This window comes from Echiichthys vipera, assembly GCF_963691815.1.
Source record: "Echiichthys vipera genome assembly, chromosome: 3".
Lineage (NCBI taxonomy): Eukaryota > Metazoa > Chordata > Actinopteri > Perciformes > Trachinidae > Echiichthys > Echiichthys vipera.
Window position 1 is genome coordinate 20362668 of NC_139828.1, and position 25600 is coordinate 20388267.

Here is a 25600-nt window from a genome sequence, read left to right on the forward strand (position 1 = left end):
TTAAATTACAGTACAGCTGTCTTTCTTTACATGCTGGAAGACTCTTGTGTCATCCCATACCCCAGTGCTTCATCCATCTACCTGCAATGTTTTGCACCACCCAGCAGAACCTCCATCTATCTACATGCAAAGATTTGAGTTCAGAACGTATCGAGTCTGTCTCATCTTTGCATCTGATCCATATTTGTATGGATTGATGAACCGGTGAGCGCTTGAAGGAAAATCTAAATTTGGGACACACAAACACATCATCTTAAAGCCTGGAAACGAGCAGAATGAGTCAGCTGATTCCTCATTTAAATGACAAAGATGGCATTATTCTGTATTTTTCATATTGTCAGCAACTTCCATAAAATGTTCAAAACCAACAATGTGTTAGTCCGTCTCTAAAAAACTCAGATATAAGAAGACATAAATCTTAAAAAAAAGAAAGATGGAAAGAGAAAAAAGAGTCAGTAATTTCCTAAAGCAAGAGTATATAATAATGCATTTGTTTGGGACTATTTTCAGCTGCGGATTAATACTCATTTGGTGCTCAAATTCGTATTTACTACAGGAGGACAGTGTAATAATCAAAATAAATGATTAATTCAGTGTTTATTTTGGTCTTTTCATGGCATTTATTGACAATAAGAAAAATATAGACTATCACCCGACTTTTACTCATAATTCTTGAACTTCCATTTGTGTATATTTATTACTGGAAAACACCTTTCAACTTATTTGTGTATTACATGACTATATGTCTTTGCATACTGCAGCTCTGCCTTACATCATTAAGTGCTTAAAGAGTCAGGTTTCAGCATAAGTTGCACTAGTGGGGAATAGTTTCTTAGTTTCTTCTAGGCTGACTTGTATGTTGTCAGAAACAAGAACTGTCGTGTCTGTGGCGTGTGAATGTACTGTAATGATGATTTTTGTTTATTGTGTCTTAAACTGTGAATTTAATTTGTTCCTTTAATTGTTGGCAATTGTACGAATAAAATGAGCTGTGTTCATTTATTTTATGTCGACAAGATATTATGGGTCTATTTAGGAGCAGTGTTGTGCTAAGAGATGATAAGTATTTTTACTTTGCCATAATCAACAAGCCAACACACCAGTATTCACACACCAAACAACACTACATTATTAATTGAACCAGCACTCTCTTTGTATGTACTGTGTTCACTGTGAATACACAATATACCGCCCTTACATACAGTTTGGTATAAAAAATGAGTCCAGAGTTGCATAAGCATGAAACAGTATAATTTATTTTCAGTTCACAGTGCATACATTGTGTGCAGTTGTACCAAGTTACTCACCAATAGCACATTAGATTGACCTCAGTTGTTTAAGACAGTTTTCTCTGTAATGAGAACATGCGAGTGTGCACAGAATCAGAAAATCAGTAAATGGGATACCGAAGATCATCATTACAATACTCAAAAAAAGAGATGGGAAAAAAAGTTGCTCACTGTTACTCGTCCAAAATTGTCACTACACTGAAAATATTTTTGAATGTGTGGTTAAGGAGAAGTGATGTTAATATATTTGAAGGTTGAGCACCTCTCAGTTAACGCTGCTACATCATCTGTCACCAACTCACTCCAAGTTTGTAATTGCAGGACAATTATATACTTACTGATTAATTTACACGCCTGCAGGCATTGAAATGCAAATCCCCTTGACAATCATTTCTTTGTTACTAAATGATATATTCCCACAGACTTTTACACGGTAGGTTTACAGTAACCAGAGTAGAAATCTTTTCTTTTACATTAAAATGCAAGGCAGATGACATTTAACCCAAGGCAGAATGAGTGTGCGGACCAAATGTTATCTTCATCATTCTCGATTTGATGGACGCACTAAATACTGAAAAAAATAATGAATACCAACGGAATAGATCACAAAACTAAACAAAAAAACTAAAGCATAGCATACAAAACATACATAGGTACAAACATGCAGATACACAATTAGCATTGTACTGTGTACAAGCAAGCGCCAGTCTGCTTATTTTGATTAGGTGTCAAATGCTTTTTAACATAAATGGCTACATGAGACATTTGCTAATATTCTCTCATTTTTTCTTCCAAAAATAAAATCTAAAACATTCAAATATTAGGTGTCTTTTTTTTTTTACAACATAGAACACCAATCATATATTATCCATGTAAAATAAACTCAAGCCAGCAAAAATACACGTCTATTTAGTTGAAAATAATTTTTCATCAATATGAAAAGAACTAGAGAAACTCCTCTGAGAAACGTCTTTAAATGCAGTAAACTCAGGAGTGCGTTTGAAAAAATGAAACAAAAGAACACAAACTATACAAGGAATCACCTCATAACACAATCAAAGAAAGAACCTAATTTACAAAAACCCAGAGAAATTCAAAGATCTTCTATTAAACGCAGGCAGGAGAATTCACACCGACCACCGCAGCAAAGAAAAAAAAAACACTGAGTATCTCCAGCTGGACTGCAGCCGAAACTGAAAAGCAAAACAGCTATATAAAAAAAATATAATGCGAGTACCCCAAGTTCATTTCAGGTCTGTTTACCGTATAAATATCATAATGTTCCTTAATGCGATTTAAGGTGGTCTGAAAACATTGCATTCGTCTTCTTTTCCATAATACTGTACCTTGTTCTAATTATACTGGGCGGTACTTTTTTTTTAACTGTATAAGGCACGCCATACTGTACACACCGCTCGGCCATAGACTCACCTAAGCTCACACGCAGTTAAATAAACTTTCATATTTATTCATTGAGGGACACATGAGGCTTACACCCACGAGAAACTAGATTGTGATTATTCTTCAAGTAGAATCGTGCATTATAATGTAATTACTGTTAAAGAAAACTGACCTTTTATTTGATCATTTTAAATATTTGCATAGTAAATAAGTTGGTTTTTTTTAAAGTGTTTACAATGAATAAGGCCAGCGCAGAGTTTGTTCTTGAGTCTGTTTTATGCCCTCCTTTTTGGAATTACTAGGATTGATTCCTGGGCTTTTAGAAGCACGCCAAAGACTTTATGAGCAAATCGTTAACGCAGAGCAGCACTCAAAAAGCGGAGAAATAGCTGCTATTAAACTGCCACACCGACTGGCGTCTGGCATAAATCATAAGAACAACGAACCATAAATGTAATAATTCCAACACAAGAGCGCGGAAAAGCTTTCTTCTTTTCTCCAGGTTTGTGGCGACGCAGAGAACGATGAGAACCCACAATCTCTGGACGCAGCGTTTTTCTCTCCACAGGAGAGTCTGTTATAGCAATACTTTAGACTCTGTACACATTACATCCATGTAGCTACTCTCTGAGGAGAACCGTATTGCTTCATTACAGTACAATCAATCGACCACTGTGTTACATTACAGTGTGGGACTCTAACCTAGAAGGACAGAGATTGCATTTCCTCCTGTGAGCAAAGAAAGGGAGACGGACAACGTCCAAGACTGAGTTATGTTTTCAGTCTGATGATATTGTATGTTTATGAAATCTGTCCCCAACAAATGCACTGTTTACTCCAGTTTGAGTAACACTTGCTAAACTAGTTCCCAGGTGGTGTAGGAACTTACAAGACTATATATTTGTGACCCATGTTTTTTTGTATATTTTCAGTAGGAAGAAAAGTGTTTGGGGATGGGTGCACAATGCATTGTTTTGTTCACAATAAGAAAACATAGAATATCACCAGCCTTTTCCCTTGAAAGTTCATCTTTTCCACATCCACTCCAAACAGCTCTGCAACATGTAAGTCAGAGTGTAAGTCAGATGTGCTCAAAGGACTACAAGGCAGAAAATTGAGAATAAGAGTGATGACAGCGGCGGAAGAGAAAGGAAAAAAGGACATGGAGCATTGACAGTGGCATTTTCAGATGGTCCACTTTAACTTCTGAATGTATTTGCTTCTCTTCAGAGTGACAGAGGTGTCCTGAGGAACACAGGAAGAGGAGAGAGACAAAGAGGTTTCTATGTGCACATCTCACTATCTGGAATGCTTTTTAAAAACAGCAGCTTAAAGCACATCATATATATTAACTAATCCAATAATCTGGAGGAATACAGTGCTGTTTAAATACTACTGACTGTTGCATTTAAGATCTGAGAGTATCAGAGGTTCTGAATACAAAGTACCTGTATGGTATCTATGGATTAAGACACCAGAGTATCAAAAACAAATCACATGTCCATTTAAGGCATGGTGATAAAAAACATCTATGTTACACAGTGTATAATTAGTTTCAAAAGCCCAAATAGACTTTGCGTCTGGATAATTCATTTTGCCATTTTTTCTAAAATGATTTTTAGTACCAGGTGGTCAAGACTGAGTACAATTTGTAAATCTAAAAGTGCAGATTTAACTTGATCATGTGAAATGTTTGGAACACAGTGATAGATAGATAGATGGTTAAATACATAATTAGGAATTGAGGAGATATCATCCCTTCTTAATCCTCACAAAGTGCTGAGCCTTTTTTAAATTACTTTAAGTGAAAATGGAAAATTCCTCCATTGCCGGTTGGCCACTTAGCCACTATATTTGACATTACATGTAATTCATAGATCTTCTCTGGCGTTACACTGAGAATGTTTTTTTAAAAGCAACAATTTAATTGAGATGATTGCAGATTATGACGAGCAGTAAAAACACTCCAAAAAAAATCACCTTCTTATTAACTCTGATGTTTTTGTAACTTTGTGAATGAGTTTCTAAAGTTGTATTTATTTAAAACAAGTGAAAAACCTCAAAAACACACAACAATCTCGATACTACGGCCTCTGTTTGTGGTTGTGAAGCGCCGCTCTCCCAGTTCACGAGATAACTCACTTGTTGTAAGAAATCAAAACTTTAGAAACTACCATCTCGTTTTCACTTTTATCAGAAGACCCAATTCTCGCAGAGGACAGGTACTTATTTTGGAAGTGAAAATAAATTCCGCCACTATAGTGAGATTATTCTAACTTGCCTGCACGACATCAAATCAATAATGTTTTCTAATAGCTGAGTGTTGAGATAAAAAAAGGATCATGTTCTCTGAGACCTTGGCCTGTTGTAATAGAAGAATTACAGTGACTAGATTTCAGTAGGATTTATGGCATTTTACAGACACTGAGTCTTTGACGTCCCTACGACTCGTCTGTGGCGTTGCTCTGGACCTGGTGGTGACTGTTGTTGCAGTGAACCTGTGACAGCTGCAGGCTGGTTTGGAGGGCTGAGCACATGGACTCAATCTCCTCGAGGAGGCCTTGATCCTTCACCGCGGCTGCCCCCAAGCCTTTACCATGACCCGGGCACGGGTCGGACCCCAGGAGCCCCTCCTTGGACGCCTCTTTCTCCCACGGGACCTGCCTAGCTGACTGGTTGTGCCTCGACGGGCTCCCCTGACCCTCCTGGTGGCCCTTGCTGCTGTGCTTCTGGAGGGCCTTTTCCTGGTAGTGCCTCACTGTCTCCTTGGACAGCACCTTCCTCCTCAGGATGCTGGTGGAAGCAGTGTGGTTCTGGGCCTGAGGAGGCTCTGTGCTGCCTTGGGGGTCTGAGATGGTCCGAGACCGACCCGCTGGTACAGGAGAATAGTTTGGGTGAAAAACGGATGCTGGAGAACTGTAGGTGTGAGAGAGCGTGGGAGATGGCAATGTAGGTGTAACTCTATGGTACATTGAGGGCGAGTAGGAGAAGCGGTCTCCTGGTTGTCGACCTGGAGGTAGAGGGTGAGGGTGAGAGTTGAGTTGATGTGACCTGGAGAAGTCCGCCTCCTGGGCTGGGGGCAAAGCTGTGATGATGGGCACTGCAGGAGCTGTCACAGGTTTCTTTGACACCTTCAGGCTGCTCTTGTTGGGCTGTCTGCGTGGGGACGGGGGGAGATGTTTTCCGTGGACCGCGCTGTCATCCTGGCCCATATTCCAGCCACTCTGATCCTCGCCTCCGCCACAACAGCTCTCATCTGCAGGTGTAGATTCGCTGGAAGGCGTGGGCTTGCTCTGGTACAGAGGAAACAAGGAAATACCATTAAACAAATGCCTTTATGAGGAGATCCATTGTGAAAAAGCAGACACATCCAGACAAGTACTTGGAACGGGACAGAAGAACATGAATAGAACAGAGAAATAGAGTCAGCACATTTGCGGGTGAGGCATTTCTTGTATATCTTTATGCCAGCGTCATGCACACTGTTAAAATGAGGTTGGCACTGAGTGTAACACGGTAGAAGTCATCATATCATGATCATGTCCTTATTAAGAAAAGGAACTAGCATGCTTGGTTGTAAAGAAAGCATGATGACTCAGTAAACTATTAACATTCCACCACTATAAAGCCCGAAAGGTTAGTGACGTGGTCTGAATAATATAAAGTAAAAGTTACTTTGAATAAATGTATGCCACTACACTTGACACACTATTTTCTGTTGTACAGTGATCATGAGGCCGCAGATTTCACATGTTTTTTGGATTATTACCGCGTTCTGTTCTGTGTCCCATTCTGGCACCTTGAGAATTGCCTAAAATATTCATTCAAATAGTACATTGTAAATATGGATGGCAATAATGAAAACAATGTGCAACACATCAGTATTGGAGGCTAATAAGATACTTTTTGAGAGGAAGTTATTGGTACCTGTAGTAAAAAGAACAGTTTGGGATCAGAGAAAGTCAAATAAGTTAACTTGGATAACACAAGAGTGATACCAATCTATCCTCAATCCATTACAAATCTGGATATTATTTATCAACATAAACTCTTTCTGTTGAATCTCTCTGCCCTCCTCCTTCTCCTGAACTTGAACATGACGACAGGCCTTCACATAACATAATCTTCCTCCATCTCTCTTGCGTACCGGGGCCTTGTAGTCTAAATCATCCATGGACCTGAAGAAGTCCAGGCTTTTGGCAGCACTGAGTTTGCCTTGCTCCATCGTTGTGGTGGAAAGAGAGTCCAGGATTTCCTCCAGCAAGTTCATCTGGCCTGAGCGGGAGGAGTCGACGTCAAGTTCTAGTGAGTAGGAGTCGTCGCTTTCCTCGTTGTACGAAGGGACGTCCCCGCTGTCCTCTGAGGAGATCCTGAGACAGAGACAGGAGGAGTTAAAAGTGTCTTAAGTATTGTTTCAAAAGATAAGTGTTTTTAGAGAGCATCAAATCCTAATTTATAGTGGACATTTTCAACATATATAATGTATTATTACATTGTGATTACCAGTTCCTTTGAAAAGTAGATACAGTATGAGTGACTTTCTGTCAACTTACACTGTTGGTAAATGTGTCCACTTGGGGGCAGTATTATCATGATTAAAAAAGGATTGACTTTCAACCTGCTTTCAACTTTTTCTTGATAAAATGAATCAGTGAGCGGGCAAAAAGGTCATATCTCGACATACGTGACATATTTGAAACAGCATCAAAATTGCACCAAAGCCAAAACGTTGTGATAATAAAAACAGGAGTACTTACTTGCTCGCACTGTCCAGCTCATCATCATCAAGTCCATAACCGAGATCTCGAGGACCCATGCTCATAGGATATTTGTTGAAGTTTTGCTGTTAATGAAAACATAATGTAATAAAACAATAAAAGTGAACCCTGGGGGGGGGGGGTTCTCAGCTTAAATCTAGACAGTATATGGTGTTGTGCTGAGGTACAGATTTTCATAACACTATGACATAGGACCTGATAGAGAAAAGATGCAGGTTTGTGTCTGATGGGTCCCCATAAGACAGGAGTTTGTTTTAATGAGCCTGGACCCTTAGGGTTCAAACTAAATTTGTTAAATTTGGGTCTTGGGATAACAAATCTTTAAAAATCCCCTGCAGTATTTCACCACACTTATGTTGGAACCAAAAGCTACGTACGCATTGTGAGTTGAAATGGGGGTAACTACATAAATCATTATGTCACCAGTGCATGTGATTGTATTTGTCATTGCAGAGTGTTGAATGATCAGTGTGTACTGTAGTAGTCTGACACAGTGGGTTTAATAAGCCACCTGTGTACCATATTTAATGGGCGGGTTAAAGAAGAGACAGAAGCTTCACAGAGCAGGGCAGGACTCTCCCCATGGGAGCCTGAATCTGCCCCAGGCCACTTATTAACATGCCTTCCACTACGACGCACATGTTCCCCTCTCCCTGCATGTTCGCTTATGTTAACACTATCTGGTGCTATCTAATTTACACTCTTTCGCATTTTGCCCATTTAACTGCTAACATAAAAAATAGATGCAGGAGGTGTTCCTGCATCTATTTTTTTTGGTAATATCTCAAATTGTCCTTGAGTCTCTTGTTTGTCTTCACACAAACAAGCATTCATACAGTAAAGTTAGCAATAGGGGGCACTGCGATGTTTTCCCTGTGTTTTTTTTTTTTCACACCAGCTTAGCTCCACCTCTCCGACTTCTCTGCATTTTTCTCTGTAAACTCACATAAGCCACATTATCAAAGCCCAAAAGCTGAGAAAAAAAGGCTCTTTACGACCCTAAAAGTGAGCAGAGCACAGGGTGTTTAAGAAGTGAGGACTGCAGTGTTTGTGTGCTCGTGTTGTGGTTGTGGTAGATGGGGAAATCAGAGACACAAATGTGAAGAATAGAAAGGGGAGGAGGGGAATTAATTTAAAAAAAAAAAGGAAGGAAGGAAGTATTGAGAGGTGAGGAAAGATTCCTCAAAGCCCCAAAGAATGATGGGAATGGGGGAGGGGGGGCAGTATTGGAACCGTGACCCAAGCCGGTCTTGATTAACAGACGCGGTGCCAGCCAGACAGGCGGAATGTAACGTGTGGCTGGCCTGGCCTCATTTAGGGTCTGTGTTCGGCCAGGGAAGACATACACACCCACATATACACACACTCAGTCACATACGCACCCTATTACAAAAAAACACAAAGAGTTAAAGTGCCATTTTCTCCATAAAAGTCAGCGGAGGAGATGTGTGCAGTAGCCACTTAAGTCTCTCAGCCATCGGGCTAAACACGAACACATGTGGTGGCACCGCTGATTGGCCAGGCCGCTCCCCTTCCATGGTAGCTTGGAGCTATAATGAAAGAAATTTCAGAGGGGCTCAGGCCTGGGATCCCTAAACAGCCTTTAATGGATTCCTGTGTCAGGGCAGTAAATCTGGGGCTGGGCCGACATGCCAGTCAGTCAAGGCGGAGATGCACCTGTGAGACACTTGGGGAGGTTCGGACAGAAAGTTACATGCAGACACTACTAACACACATGCACTGTATATTCACGGTGCACGCAATTATTTAGAGTGCGCAATTTGTGCATGAGAGCTGTGTTTCAGGGAAGCAGGGCCTCTCTCTGTATCTAGGTGTTTATTAAAGCAAGGTGAACCCAAACACAACCAGACACAGGTCATGAAGCCAGGCCCTGTGATCTCTATTACAGCTTTGGTGCTGTCCACAAAAGGAAGTTCCACAGGGAGCAGTAAATGGATAGTACCTCACTTCTCGGCTTTATCAATTTGTCATTCCCTCTCTTCACTGTGACCCTTAAGTGCAGCAGTTAAGATTAAACTATTTACAACAACCAAGCATTTTACGATAAAAGGAGCTGGTTTTAAACGGCTAACATATTGCCTTCATTTCACTGGTGATGTGGGATACAAAGTATGCTTTTGTCAGCTGTCAGAATCAACAGCATCGGTTAAATCTGAGATCTAAAATTAGATGTAAAATAACAACAACAAAAATATAGAGCGACTCTTCAGATGTAGACATTCACAATGAGATATTCCCACCCAAACAGGTCCCGTGTTAAAACTGTGACAGCTCTGCCACCATCCTGCCCCATACATCCCGAGGCCTGACAGGACAGTGGAAATGCATGAAATAGCAGAACAACAGATTATCATACTGCTCCTTCATTAGCTTCTCGCTGTCGGCTAATGTGAAGCTGAAAGGTGAAAATGAAAAAGTGATTCTCCCCTCCGTGCCTCCCTGTCTCCTGTTTTCTCCCTCCATCACTCTGCTGTCAGTGACAGATGTCTCTTCCCTTCCTCTCCACCACAGCCGCCACAGGTGAGACTGTACAGAGATCGCAGGGAGCAAACGAGGTGGGAGGAGGAGATACAGGAGAGGGGAAGAAGTCATGAAAATAATAAAAAATTGTCAGGTAGTTTCGGTAAAACTAGCTCAATCCAGTATTTTGGAGTTTCTTAAATCAAGAACAAGATTTGACAGACCCTAAGGGAAACATTACATAATTATTATTTTACATTATTTTCTAATCTTTTTCTTTTTTACTTTGATGTGAGTTCCTGAGCACCTGGCTAAAGAAGTAACATAATCCTGATTACCTCTAATTTACGCTTGAGACATAAAAGAAAAACATACACATGTACTTTAAAGCCTTTATGGATTGTGGGTAAATGAGGGTAAAACTGTACACACGACTAACGTATCCTTGACTCTGATCCTTTACACCCTGGCCTTGCAAATGCAATAAGCCGAGGTATGAAATCAATCTCAGATTTGAGATAACAAATTATATCTTATTTCCGTGGTTATGAGGGGAAAGCAGTCATCACTATCCATTTTAGTAGCTGCATTTGAAGCAACAAACTTTCCACTCCTCTTCCCTTCATTCCCTGCATGAACGGTTATGCGAAACAAGTCTGCCTCTCTGTGACCGGGCCAAACGCTAGCGGACTTTAATAGTCGGTCTTACATTATACATTTCATATGGTATTTCATATGGAGTGGGCACTGATCTCACAGCTTGGCAGTGTATGTAAAGAGATGCTGGTAAAATGCAAACAAACCTTGGGGAGAGGCAGAGCCTTTGCAGAAGTACGGCCAAGTCTGTTTAAGAGCCGCTCACTCACAAAACAACGTTTGAGGCAAGATCCACTGCTCGCTTGTCCAACTGGCTGTTGCTGAAAGCCCATTTCCCTTTCGCTTAAAAAAAGAGCCGTATAAAAGAAGGAAACTGTGCATTATTCTCATTCTGTTAGACTAAACTCAACTCATAGTCGCTTTCTGTGAATAGGTGCAGTGCAGTACTTTGAAGGTGCCAGGAGATGGCACTTTGGATTCATCGAGGAAGCCAGCCAGGTCTCTGAAGTGGGGAGAAACTAAATGTAGTGGAGACTAGAAACACATACAAATAACCATGTAGACACACAGCTATGGACAGAGCCACTGAGCTTAAAGTTCACTGTAATGCACTATTCATCTAACAATATTTATCCACACTATTAATCTTACAAAGAATATTATGAGCATATCTGAGCTATTTTCCATTTACAATTACATCACAAATGTCATTATAATGAATTATTATATACACAAACTGTATTATCTATAATCCACAGTAAATGAATAGGCTCTGAAATAGTTATTAGCTATTCAGTTTACCCAGAAAGTATTGCTTTCATTAGCCTTTTCAATCACATGCTGAACACAATGCTTTATGAGCAATATTTCAAGTTAAGTGATACTGTACTAAAAATACATATTATTATAAGCATGATTGAACTCCGAGACGAATGATAGTGAAATCCTAACCCCCCTGTTACAACACAGACACTTCACAAGTCATGTGTACAGTGCACATATGTGTCTGCTGCCCATGAACATATGAGCTGTCTGCCACTCATGGTGTGCGTACACACACACACACATACACACACACACACACACACACACACACACACACACACACACACACACACACACACACACACACACACACACACACACACACACACACACACACACACACACACACACACACACACACACACACACACACACACACACACACACACACACACACACACACACACACACACACACACACACACACACACACACACACACACACACACACGATCCCTGTGACTTTGTTCCTCTGTTTTACATCTTTGTCAGTTCCCGTTTCCCCCTCCACCCTAGGCGATGTGGTGTTTTCTGGGCTGGCATCTCTCCTGCCTCACCAGGTGATGAGTCCAGAGCCTGGGGCTGAGCCCGGCCACAAGCCTGCTGGCTGTCATTGTCCATAACACTGTCCCAACCTCTACACTCTTTTGTGCTCACTTAACAGCTGTCATTCTGTTGTCTCCAAACCTGAGACAAACTGCTAAATGCATGCATGTGTACACACAGTACACACAATTTAAAAACATGCTCATGTACAAAAGCGCTGAGGTACAGACACACTTTCTGTTTGCAGATGCTTACAGCACAGTAGCCAGAACAATGGTTGTCGTTTGTTGTATCAGAGGAGAAGTCAGCGGTCCAATTCAGTCTTGTTTTTGTCAAACGAAAGGATTACTCCTACATTCTTAATCAACAGGCTCACCAAACACTGTGAATCACCCACATTGCCAGATACAGCTGAAATATGTACGCAAATGACAGCAGCACTTTCACTTTGGTACATGTGTTGGCTGATCAAATAGAATATGATTTTCATAACTCTGATTATTTTTTGCTATGATTAATTAAAACAAGCTCCTCCAGGATCATTCATTTCATTTCAAGGACAGACATGGAGGGGTTCGCAAAAAATGATAAAAATGCATCAGGCTGTTTCTTTCATACAGAAAGATGGAATGTCTTTAATCAGATCACATTTTTGGAGAACCAGATGACAACGTGTTTCTGAATTTAGATTTAGCAGGTGAATGAGCCTTTGTTGGTCACTTGGTCAGAGGTATGGATTCATGGAAAGGACATAGGGAGTTGGTTTGGAATATATCTACTGGAGGATACAGGCAAAAATAAATACTGATATATTAATATTAATTGTAATAAAAGCAGTCTACACTGTATTTTATTAGGTTAAAATGTTCAGTGTTTGTTGGACTTGAAGATGATGGCCATTTTGATGTTTTCTGTGGTGCTGAATTGGATTGCACTGTGTTATACCAAGAGGTGTTTCTAATAATTAGTCTACTCTAGAGCGATTCGATCAACAGAAGAATACTACCACACTTTTCTGATAATTGATAAATCATTAAAGAAATTTTAATGCAAATATGGCAAAAAGTGCTGTTTCCAGCCTCTTAAATGTGGGTTTTAGACAAAACAAGACATTTAAAACTTTGAAACTGGGAAGGACATTTGTCATTTTCTAACTAAATGGTTAATCTTGAAAATGATTGGCAGATTCAGTGATAATTAAAATAATCGTCAGCTGCAGCCCTAGTCTACCCTGACTGATATAAAGGGGGTACAATGTCAATTCAAGAAAAGTAACATTTTTTATTTTAGGAAAATAATATTTTAACTGAAAACTGAGATTGTATGGACAAATACATGACCTCAGTTGGACACAGTTTAAATAATGAGGAGTTCGGAATACTGCTGTAGGTTTCTTTGTGTGGGCATGAGAGGTAAGAGGTAAGGGAGGTACAAAGATAAAGGTATGCTTTCTATTTTTCATTTTACTCAACCTTTATTTAACCAGGTTAGTCCCACTGAGAGCAATTTCTCATGCAAGGAACACCTGGTCAAGACACAAGTTGTGGGCAGAGCACAGTATCAAGATTTCATATGAAAAAAAAATACAAAACATAGAAAGACTAGAGACAGAGAGATAAGAGAGTAAGAAGAATGGGTATATTTTCCTCCAACATTCTTTTGAACTAACTGAAATGTAAATATGGTGTGCTTTAAACAGTCAGCTGAAAGTAAATAAATGGCTAGGATAGGGTGTAACTACTTAAGAAAAAAAATCCATGAGGAACCTAAAAAGAGTCTTTATTTCATTATGCACCTGCCAGTGGTATTTTATAAACAAAAAGACACTCTTCCTGAACTGGACAGAAAACTTTGTAAAAAAAAAACTTATTCAGCTTCTATTTTGAGTTTCTAAGTAATACCTATATAAAGACATAAACCAAGCTAATGTGATTATCCTGGAAAAACAACAACAAATTGAAAGAGCCAGTAAAAATGTACTGTTTTGAAGAGTTTCAATCTCTCAGGGGTTAATGCACACTGTCAGGCCGTAAATTAACAAGGCATTCTTGGCTTCTCAATTTTCTCAGTTTTACTTTCAGCTGACAAGAAAAAAAAATTGAATGGAGGGATGTCAGAGTGCACTCTCCTGCTGGATTTTATGTCTTTAATGTGTAGGGATCAGGGTAATATACTAACAGACCTGGGTTATGAAGTATAAGTGATGCCAAAAAAAGGCAAAAGAGAAAAATGGGCAGAGCATTGTGTATGACTGCTGAGAAATTGTTTATATATATATATATATATATATATATATATATATATATATATATATATATATATAAACACAAACACACAAAACCAGTGCTGTGGGACATGCTATCCAGTGTGTCCCTCTTCCAGTGGTCTCCAGGGACCCGTTACTGTGGCAATGAACAGGCCTCAATAGCAGGGACAGGGGTGTGAGAGTGTATATATCCTGAATGCGTTGTATATGCGTGTTTGTGGGTGTGTGTGCACATCAATTGCATGTTAACTGTTAATTTGTGTGTGCTAGGTCGGCCAGTCTTTGTGTGTGCAATAGCTAGGGGGAGGGTGACCAAGGAGGCCTTTAGAAAAGCCCTAATTGCCGTTCCTCTCCTCTCCCCGGCCGTCACACCTTCCTCTGCGCTACGACTTTCCAGCCTCATCACACACACTGGAAACACAGCGCTAATTAGAGACAGCACAACCTCTCCTAATCACACTCTTACATGACTGTGACCGAAATGTCAGTGTGTGCATTCAGGCATGTTTTCTTTTTTGTGTGTTTTTATTTTAGACAGAATCGGGAGTCCATTTGGCGTTTTTTCATTCAGCAATAATGAGTGGAAAAGCTCCAGCTGGGAGTACAGATGTGTAGATATAAGGTGGGAGATATAACTAGAAACCTGAGGCTGTATGCACGTGTTTAATACCGTACAGTAGTGTGCATTTTTAATTACATGAAACTAAACTTTTCAACACCAAGAACTGCATGTGCACGTTTTCATTTACACTACAGTGTCTTGTCATTTTCTAACATTTTTATCTCTCTTGATACATTTATTGATGAATGTGTATTTTGCAAGCGCGCATGTGCACATTGCATGCCAGCTCTGCACACAACAAAGAAAAAAAAATCCACTTATGGTGCACAAGCAAATTCTTCAGAGGAAATGCTGACCAGCAGATGAGTTGCTTCTACTGTCCGTGCTGCTCAGAGAAAAATACTGAATGTACAACATGAGTGCGTTGTAAGAAGAAAATGCTTATCATTACATTTGGCGCTCTGACAAACTACTATACTTCCAAGAGCTGATACAAGATGGAGAAAGAAGGGGGAGAAGAGGAGAATGAGATGGAGATGGAGAAAAAAAAGTGGGAATGGAAAGACTGCATCCATGTTGGTCAAGTGAAAACCGAGCTCAGTGTACATGTAGTAAACTAATTTACTAATGTGTGTGTGTGTGTGTGTGTGTGTGTGTGTGTGTGTGTGTTTGTGTGTGCACGTGCGTGTGTGTCATACCCGTCTCATCTTCTGCAGTCTCCTTGGAGACAGACTCTTGGTGCTGGTGGGAGACCCCGCGCAGACCATCATCCCCTCTTCTTCTTCCTCCTGAGAGAGAAACAACGGATGGTTATCTTAGATGGTTCGAGTTGTTAATGAACTAAAGTGACAAACACACATTCTATGGGTTTCTCCCTAGATTTTAGTTGATCCATTTCAAGCGAAAGAATAAAAGAGATTACTGAAGCTAAGCAATTATGCTTGATGGTTTCTCAGTGACATTTGTAAAAGTTAAAGGATCATTCCGGTGATAATCTTTAGTTTTCTTACTGTCAACAAATCCCATAAAATGGTTTACTGATTCAACTAACAGGTATTGTGTATCTAAAGCCTGATACTGCTTATTCATGTGTGTCAATGATCCAAAGTGTCCAAAAACTATTAAACACATCAAATGAGCCCTCTGCATTTGGTGACATTAGGACTGGGCCATGTTACAATATATATAATCAAAATGTCAATTGTATATATTTGTCTATATTGTTTCTATCCCTATTGTCGAACTAGCAGTCGAATTGTGTTACAGCAATATTAACCTCATTCTAAGCCTTGCACTTTATGTTCATTTTGCATTAAAGTTCTTAATAAAATACTCAGCACTTTAATTTATTAAGTATTTATTTCACATGGGAGCATACAAAAATATGCTATGCCATGTGGTGATTTCATATAGACTATTTATTTATGGAATTACCAGAAAACATGCAATATTGTGATATATATCATTATCAAGATATGAAATAAGTTATTTTTTTGGCCATATCACTCAGCCCTAAGTGATCATATTCCTTTATAATGATGAACATGAGCACTGTAGTCAAAAATAAAAGCCTCCAAATAGTCCCTCAGAAATGCATCGGTAACATTTGCTAAAAAGTAGTGCCTGGATGCTATAGTAGATCAATGAGGCCTTTTAAAACTGATGGTATGTACTCTTCTCGTCTTTAAAGATTGAAGTCTTCAGTAGGAACAAATGAGGTAGAGTCTCAGAGCCACAAACGTGGTATTAAAGTCGGAAAAACATCGGGAGAAGAAGAAACGTGTTGTTGGTTTTGGTCTTTTCATGGGATTTTTTTTTACAACAGAGGATACTGTATATTGAATATTGCAAGCCTTATCCTTTAAAACGTTCTCAATCCAATTCAATTCAAGAAACTTTGTTCCCAAGGGGCAATTCAAGGGCACATAGGGTAGATGTATACACTAAAAACAAAACAAAACAAAGACAACAGCAAGAAGTAAAAGTAAAAAAAAAAAACAGTGCAAAAAGAGGTAAACAACTGTACAGTATAAATGAAATGATGCCAGAATCAGTTCAAAAATAATTACAATAACATACAAGGTTACAACAATTATATTCAAGGTAACCACCACTGATGAGTATAATTTCAATATGTTTGTGTATCGGGGTCCCTGTGAACACATCTGTGGCTGGCAGCAACATAAATGCACTGCAGATTAAGTCTGACCCTGAGAAAGTCAAAGAAATTCATTTGTGTATTTAGGAATCAATTTATGAATGCACAGGAAATCTGTTTAACTTCAAATCAAATAGATTTCAACACCTCTATTTGCCTCTGCTGGGTGTGTTTGTGCGCACAGTGCACACTCGTGTTCATCATCAGTGCCCTCTCTGCTCAGTTTCCCCATTGACAGATCAAACTGCTATTGCCTTATCAAATCCATCAGGCTTATGGAAACATACACCTCGTTACATTAGCTTTGAGGAAATCACAGAGTCACTGATGAAATATGCAGACAATAAAAGAGAAAGAGGGGCCGGGGCTTGGATGACATGACAGGCCATAGCCAGAGGGGCGTTGGTTAAAAATGTAGAGCCCTGAACAAAGCGCTAAGCAGGCTTCAACAGTCATTAAAAGGGCCCCGACATCGGAATCACATGCGCTATGTAAAGCAGCCTTCCTGTCTGTTTCTATGAGGGGGGGTGTATGCGTCTACTGTATCTGTGTGCCTCTGAACAGAATTGTGTGTGCATGCATGTTTCTACGAGCGCGTGAGTGTGAGGTGTTAAGGTCCATGCTGCTCACCCTTGCTTTAAGTCTGCCCTTAAAGTCCCGGATGCCCCTCTTGGCATGACTCTTGGCCTAAGAGGAGAAAACACACACACACACACACACGCACACGCACACGCACACGCACACGCACACGCACACACACACACAACTAATCAAAACATGTTGCATTAACATTCTGTTCTGGTTTCATGTAACATCAAGAAATTCTTTGATCCCTGTGGCAAAAACACAGAGACAAAAGGCTGGATAAGAGAGCCTCGCACACTAACAAGAGGCGATAACATGAAAGGGCACCCTGACCACCTATTGTACAGCACATAACGACACGCTACTGCTCATCAAACAGACTGCTCTGACTCTCCTATTCCTTCCACTGTCAATTCCAAAACAGGCAAATTATATCCTAGCTGATTAATTTTCACATAACAACCTGCAAAATGTCACCTAAGGTCTATTTCAGTGGAATCTTAAGGACATGATGTTTCAAGTTTGGTACATGTAGAAGAAAACATTAGGCTACGTTAATTTGACCCTTTTGCAGAAGTACGTACTTTAGTCACAGCTGTGTTGATGAGTGCTCCTCCTCTCTGTAATAGACACAGAAAAATGATTAGTAAGTTACTTAGAGGCACTTTGGCTGAAATTTATTTGAATCTATTAAATATTCATATTATGTGCACAGCATGCAATCATACCATGATCATTCTTTCAAATTACAGCATGAGTGACTCAGCGAGCTGAAATGCTTCGGCAATCAGTTTGATTATTTTATAGGGATGTCTGAATGCGTTTGTTATACCGCGATGTACAGTATCCTTATCAATATCATGAGCATTATTTCTACCGTATCATACGACACCCACAGTAGTCACAAAGGACACATTTTCATTATCAAGCACAAGCTCCCTGTGCAGCTGTAAATAGTATTGTAATGTGACCTCAGTATGACACAAAGCAAAGGATCATGTCACTGAGCCATGATAAAATCAAAGCTTTCAGGAGGTTTTTATTTAGAAGCAGCCTAAAACAGCAGTGGATGGGACTGTGCGTGATTGATTTCTACTTTGAGTTCTGTAGACTGACATTGTGGCATCCAATGTCTCCCTGTGCCCATTTTCTTTGCTCTCTCATAGAGTTTCCGCATCTCTCCTTTGGCGTCTCACTCTTTTTCTCTGTTTGGTCTTTAGTGTAAGCACAAAGCATCGGCTAAACGGCTAAACAGAGTAAATGGCAGACAGCGTTTCAGAAGTCGGTAGAGGGAAAGAAGGAGAGAGGCCGAGGTGAAGGCCCCTCTTATAGATCCCTGTCAGTCAGGAAATGTGAACTTTAACAAACCTTTGAAGAGCACTCTAGAGAACTAATTCAGCCTTAGCTGACGGCGTGGGGAGAGAGGGAGGGCGAGATACTCAGTGAGAGGGGGGGTGGGGGTTGGGGCTGTGACAGAGATGAAAAGAGAGAGAGAGGAAGATAAAGAGAGATAGATAGGGGAAGAAAAGGAGTGGAAGAGAGAGAGACAGGAGATGAAGAAGGAGGGAGAGATCTATGTTCTTGGCTCGGTTCAGCGGAGTAACGCCTGTGTTTGCTGCCAGATCAACATGTCATGTCGGAGGACGTCTTGTCACGTCAAATCACTTCTGTCTCCCTCCCTGTCTGTCTGTCTCCACTGTCCTGCTGCACGCGCCGCTTCACACACCAAAACTGCACTCAAGCTGGATCTGTACATTCAGGCAGCCCCCTTCATTCCAAAGGCAACATCAGAACTTCAAACACTGAGTTGTGTCAATCACACTTTCAATTAAATATAAACCTGGGAATGAAATGAGTAAAACATAAAAAAAGCCACAGATAAAAGCATTTAGGTATGATATGCAGGACATTCTGTGGATACCTTTACAGTGTGCATCCATTGCTGGTAAGACCTTGAATTACCTGCAGGGATGTATAAAACAGGATATGAATTAATCATTTTGCACTCGATAACATTCTATTATAGAATAGAAAGGCTTCATTGATCCCAAGTTGGGAAATTGCAGTTAATTAACATTGCGAAGCAAAGGTAACTATGTCTATTACACTGTGACACAGTTTCATAGCTAGACACACTTAAAAAATGTAGACAAAACAGTTTCTATATTGAACAAACAGTAACAATGTCAGGTAATGTGGGTGATAAAAACTGTAATACTGGTATTTTTCATTTAATGGTAATAATAATTACCATCGAATATAATAATTAGTATTAGTAACTGGATATAGTATTAAGGACTTGTGAGGGCAGAATGGAGGACTGTTTTAAGGAGGAGATTCTTGTCGGAGAGCAGAATTACAGACGACAGTGTGGATTTGGGTCAGGATCAGAATTGATAAGCCCAATAATATGAGAGATATTTTAGCCGCAACATCTGGTTTCCCTTTCCTTTTTTTCCCTTGTCATGTAAATACAACTTAAACCTGAAGTGTTGTGATCAAGACGATATAATTTGTCTGAGCGCTCCTGTTGGATTTCAAACTTCTGATGTGTCGAGCACAGTCTTCACATGTAATAACGCTCAATCATGCCAAAACATTATTAATTATTTTGTCAATCTTCTTATGTCACATTCAATCAGATTTACAAGTAACATTTTTTTATCAGTGACAATAAAATATTTTACAACAAATGACAGTCAAAATGTCAGTTAGATTTGTTTAATGTCTACCAATCACTCTACCAATGAGGCATAAAGTTGCTGTTTTTAAAACACTTTACGTGGTCGCAGGTTCATAAGAAAGCCTAGTAGTTCAGGCCGAGAAATGTTTGAAAATGAACATGTTTTAAAACGTTTACAAGGATGCTATAGTATACTTTATTATTACCAAACTTCGAATCAGTTCATTATTGTTTTAAAAGACTTTTTGTACATCCAGTTGTTTTAGAGTTTCGAGAGAGAGGGAGAGATGCATTTTACATTGTGAAAGGCTCTGATAACTTTAAGGATTTCTTCTTGTTTTGTTTGCTGGTCTTATATCCCACTTAAAAACAATAACTGCAGCCTTCTGCATGAAATATGGCAAATGAATATATGTGGCTAATTGATAAGACAGGTCTAGCACTACTCACTTCCACAGAAGCCCCCCTCTGTGATCTCTTCTTCAAACACGTCGGAGAAGCCGCGGCCTGCGTTCAATTTTGCCAGCCGTCCGTCGATGAACTGCAACCGTAAATTACAACGTGCTTATTAAAGGAGGGTAGGGGGATGGGGGTGAGTAGACACACTTAAACAGATACAAAACACATACACACAGATTCAAACACTCAGGCCACAGTGGGATGTTATTAATCCTACCTGACAGAAACTACATCCCAAGATTAGGTGGGTTGCAGGTAATAGGGATTTGGTAATGTGAAGCAGGTGAGGGATTAGGGCAGCAGACTACATGCTGCACACTGTCTGAGACATGAGGAAGTTTCATTTCCTCCCTTTGTAACATGGAGTGCATAAAAACTCCATCTCATAAATATGGACCTAACAGCCAAGACAGCTACACATTTCATGAGCAAACTCATGTTCATTGACACACGCATACCTCAACATTTGTGATTAACACAATAAAAAAATAACAGCATTCTTTAGAAATGAAAGCGTGAGAAATCTCTAGTTGTCACAAACCAAGACCAAATAAAAAACAGGGATGAGAAAGGAAGGAAAAAGAAAAAACTAAATTATGTCATTAACAGTTTTTAACACATTTCTTATCCTTATAAGAGTTGCAGTGCCTCCTCTAAGCAGTTTACAGGCTCAGTTATGCGACTGACAGTTGTATTGTAGTTTATGCAAATCGAACTCTATATGATGTTTCTAAATACTTTACATGAAGGAAATCTGAACAACAATTTTGTGAATGTAGATCACTCAGTCACACATATGGTGCACTGTTTTCTATTAGCTAAACCCCACCACACTGACCCCAAAGTTCCTGTTAGTTTCCTGTCCCATCACTTATAATATCAGCAGATCTCTGTGTGGAAATAATGCTTCCCAGGGAAATCCTTATCTTGGCACGTTTTTGGTGTAACCATAAAAATAAAAAATAAACAAACAGCTGTATTTTAGTACTTTTCTTTCCTTTTCAAAATGTGGGAAGTCTTGTGGGAACTTTTGTGTTTATCAACCTTAAACTAAAACATCTTTTTGGTTTATTTGTGTAAATGTGTGATTTAGAAAAAGCAGATAAAGATAAGTAATATATATGTATATACATATACATATATATATATATATATATATATGTATATACATATATATATATATATATATATATATATATAATGAGAGAGAGAGAGAGAAAGAGAGAGAGAGAGAGAGAGAGAGAGAGGGAGAGGGAGAGGGAGAGAGAGAGAGAGAGGGAGAGGGAGAGGGAGAGGGAGAGAGCGCATTTTTTATTTAAAGCTAAAATCTATTTTGACTGGTGATTGTAATCAACTTTTATATATTCAAGAACAAAAAAAATATGGAATACTTCTCTTTTTAATATTTGACAGCAACATATTGTCAGACAATAACTGTAGTAATCCTCCTCTCACCTCTGTGACTGTGTCCAAAGTGTAACAACAGTGTAGATTGTTTTAGGGCGCGTGTCCTCAGGGACATCGTGCTAACTAGCGACCAACACGGCCACCCGCTCCTCTGGTCAGAAGAGCCAGAGACTCATCATTAGATCATTTTAATGAGAGGTGAGACTGCAGGTTTCAACCACTGCTCTGCTACTTGGCTGGCCCAATTAGTGCAGATAATCAACCCAAATCATCACCTAGCCAAAGCCTCCACTTATCTTCCCCTCATCTCCCTCCACACACCCGGGCCAGATTACCTGCCTCACTGTGGGTCTTAATTGGACATTACTCAACAATGGCACACACACACACACACACACACACACACACACACACACACACACACACACACACACACACACACACACACACACACACACACACACACACACACACACACACACACACACACACACACACACACACACACACACACACACACACACACACACACACACACACACACACACACACACACACACACACACACACACACACACACACACCAACGCTTGCTTATGCACCTGTGCATGTACACAACCAAGAACACAACACAAGGGCTCATTTTCTTTGTTTTGAGAGAGACAAAAAAAACCTCCCTCAAAGAGACAGGACGTAATTTAGGCTGGAACCATATCAGGAGCTCCGTTAAAACAAAACGCAAGCTTTTAAATACCCTTTTCTTTTTTTTCCAAGTATTTGCACTTTTCCAATATGTGTTATTCCATAAAACACATAAAACAACTTGACCCAATTAACATTCATGTGAGCTCCACACTTGGAGATTGAATCCTGCTCCATGTCTTCATGTCTACATGTCATCTTGTTTCCTGTTGCTGCTATAGCTGCGGACCGTGGACAGGGAGAGTTATTCCATCTGGCTACCAGCACAATGACTCACTCACGGGTCGGTCACAGTGGTCTAGATTTATTTAAACTCTGGAATTGTGGAGCCAGAAGTTGGGATTAGGACTCCACAGGGGTTCATTTACAGAGATATACACAGAGAGCCAAAGGAAATGTAACTCGTTTTTTAAACCTGGAATTTTAGCCCATAAACTGTAGATACTCAGGGATATGGCGGAAATCATGTCACAGGTTTCTGACGGGAGGATTTTGAAGGTTGGATTTGGGTTTATAGCTCGCCACCAAATTTGGCCAAAAGGAAGGAGGTCTGGAAAGCAAGTGGTTCAAGTCAACCAAACATCAGTATCGCAAAATATAACTATTTTTAAGCCAAAATATCTCTTTACAAGTTGTAACTCTCAAACGTGCCACAGACACACACATTAGAATACTTCAAATAGGATGTGAAGACCCCAATGTCTTGTAGAAAAGACTTGCATTTTCAAGGAATATGTTCAAAATTTATGAAATTATTCTGTACAGTAAGAGAGTTTTTGGAGCCATTAGAAGCGATGCATTTTAAAGCACTCTGCTTGGACATGGAGGTGGCAGCTATTCATCACTCCAATTGGTTTCAATAAAATGTTGTTTTACAGCTTTACTGTAACCACTGTGATATGAAGTGGACGGAAGAACTACACGATTGGCTTTTAAATCAGATCATTTGGTTTTGAAAGGACACACCTTCGAACCCTTTCGATAAATGGCTCAGCTATTGCATTCATACATTCTGAGAATGACGGATGATTATTGATTGATGGGACGCACATTGTCTACAAAGGCTCCTGGCAGTAAATTATCAGACTACAAGTCCCCCTACAGACTCAATAAAACTGTGGACGGCTTAGTTTTGTCAATAAGAGGAAGAGACTTCATTTAATCAGTCTCTGCTAGTACCACACACACACACACACACACACACACACAGACCCACACACACACACACACACACGACAATTTGTTTGTGCGTGCGTGCGCGTGTGTGTGTAGGAGCTGGGGATGGTTGATAGGAAGCAGGTTAATGTCGACAGCCTTTCCCCACGCATTCTTTTAGAAGACTTCTCCCACTTGTTCTGTTCTAAGCAGAGATGGGCTGCTGGATCGAGCACACAGGAAACAGGAACAGAACAGAAGTGTGTTAGAAGGTGAAACTGTGACATTTTAAGAGGTGTCTATGTGTATATTTATTTTAGGGTTGGCTCGGTGTTGATATTTCATAGAGGCACACAATAAAAGGACTATTGTTACTACTTTTTGTCCCCTATGCACGCAACACAAATGCATTATATTTTACTATTGAGAAGCAGTTCTTGTCCAACATCTTAAAGTAAGTTATGCTATAATAATACATTTTAATAAGGGCATTGAAAGTAATTGATGGCCTTTAATGACATATGACAGCACACAATAGTTTCTCTGTCCGCCAGGCCCTTTAGCTTCCAAAGTATTACTACTATTTTGCTGAATTTGCATGGACAATTCAACGCTGTTCCCTCTATAAAACTGAAATTACTTGTGAAGCTGCTTTACAAGGAATGAAAACAAAATTACCTGTAGAAAAGCAATTTCCTGCTGAAATGGTAACACCTCAAGCTCAGGTAACACCTCGCCATTAAGCGCGTGTGCTTCACCGCGTGTGTGTAACGTGTGCTGAGGTCGACCGATTCTGACAATATGGTTTGAATTTGGCTCAAGTTTGACCCATTATAGGCGACAGTGACAAATCCCACACTTTAAAAGGCCATTGTGTGCAAGCGAATAGATGTTTTATGTAATTGAATATATTGTATAAGACATTTTGTTTCAGTCTAGACACAATGATTGGTTGCTTGATAACTGAGCAACCCAACCTGTTTGTTTACCCTATCCTCTGTCAACAATACCCCTGGGAAATAAAGCACAGACTGTTAACTTTAGCAGGAAAACAAACACAAATAATGAAATTAATAATCATTTTTAAAAGTGCCACTGTAAACGGTTAATCCCTGACCTTATTGTAACATTTTAATACAGAGTTTATTACTCAATATATGGTCAAATGATATTCAGTTTTTTTAATTAGACAACAGTCCTACTTACAAGCCTATAAATAATGTGTGATATGCAGATAATGAAGATAAATATTGCTGCACTATCGGTGGATAAAGATACAAAAGACCTTATATATATAAGAATTAATATAAAAACAATCCATTGCAAACCCAGGCACAGAAGCAGCAGTATCTCTAGTCTCAGTGTGTATTCATGTCTATAAAAATGAATGTGTGCATGTGTGTGGCCACGCAAGTTGAGTACTGTTTGTGTGTTTGCGAGCGGATGTAGGTCATGGCCAGAGCAGAGCTCGGGCGGACCGCTGGCCTCTCTCACTTTAGCCGAAAGAGGAGTGGAGGAGATAAGCTCACCCCATCCCCCGTGTTGGATAGGAGGAGGAGAAGATAAGGGCCTGTTTCCCAATGCTACCGCTGAGGCAGGAGCCAGCCTGGGAGGATGCTTTGAACTGCTGCTCGCTATCTGCTCTGCCTGGGAAAATTATAGATGGGGCAGAGTGTCCAGCGAAACAAAAGGCTGATTGAGGGCCG

The 25600-nt window shown here is 39.9% G+C and overlaps 1 protein-coding gene across 1 annotated transcript in view; it reads right to left on the reverse strand.

Annotated features, from left to right (window-relative positions):
- Nucleotides 1–2167: 2167 nt before the first annotated feature.
- dennd1b (DENN/MADD domain containing 1B) overlaps nt 2168–25600 on the reverse strand; it is a 110898-nt gene continuing 87465 nt past the window's right edge. The window contains exons 16-23 of the mRNA XM_083939144.1: nt 20622–20712; nt 19410–19450; nt 18073–18108; nt 17534–17590; nt 15444–15533; nt 7448–7533; nt 6838–7060; nt 2168–5983 (exon numbers count right to left, since the gene is read on the reverse strand). Coding sequence (XP_083795270.1) covers nt 5132–5983; nt 6838–7060; nt 7448–7533; nt 15444–15533; nt 17534–17590; nt 18073–18108; nt 19410–19450; nt 20622–20712 — 1476 coding nt within the window. The 3' untranslated portion in view covers nt 2168–5131. The remainder of the gene's footprint in view (nt 5984–6837; nt 7061–7447; nt 7534–15443; nt 15534–17533; nt 17591–18072; nt 18109–19409; nt 19451–20621; nt 20713–25600) is intronic.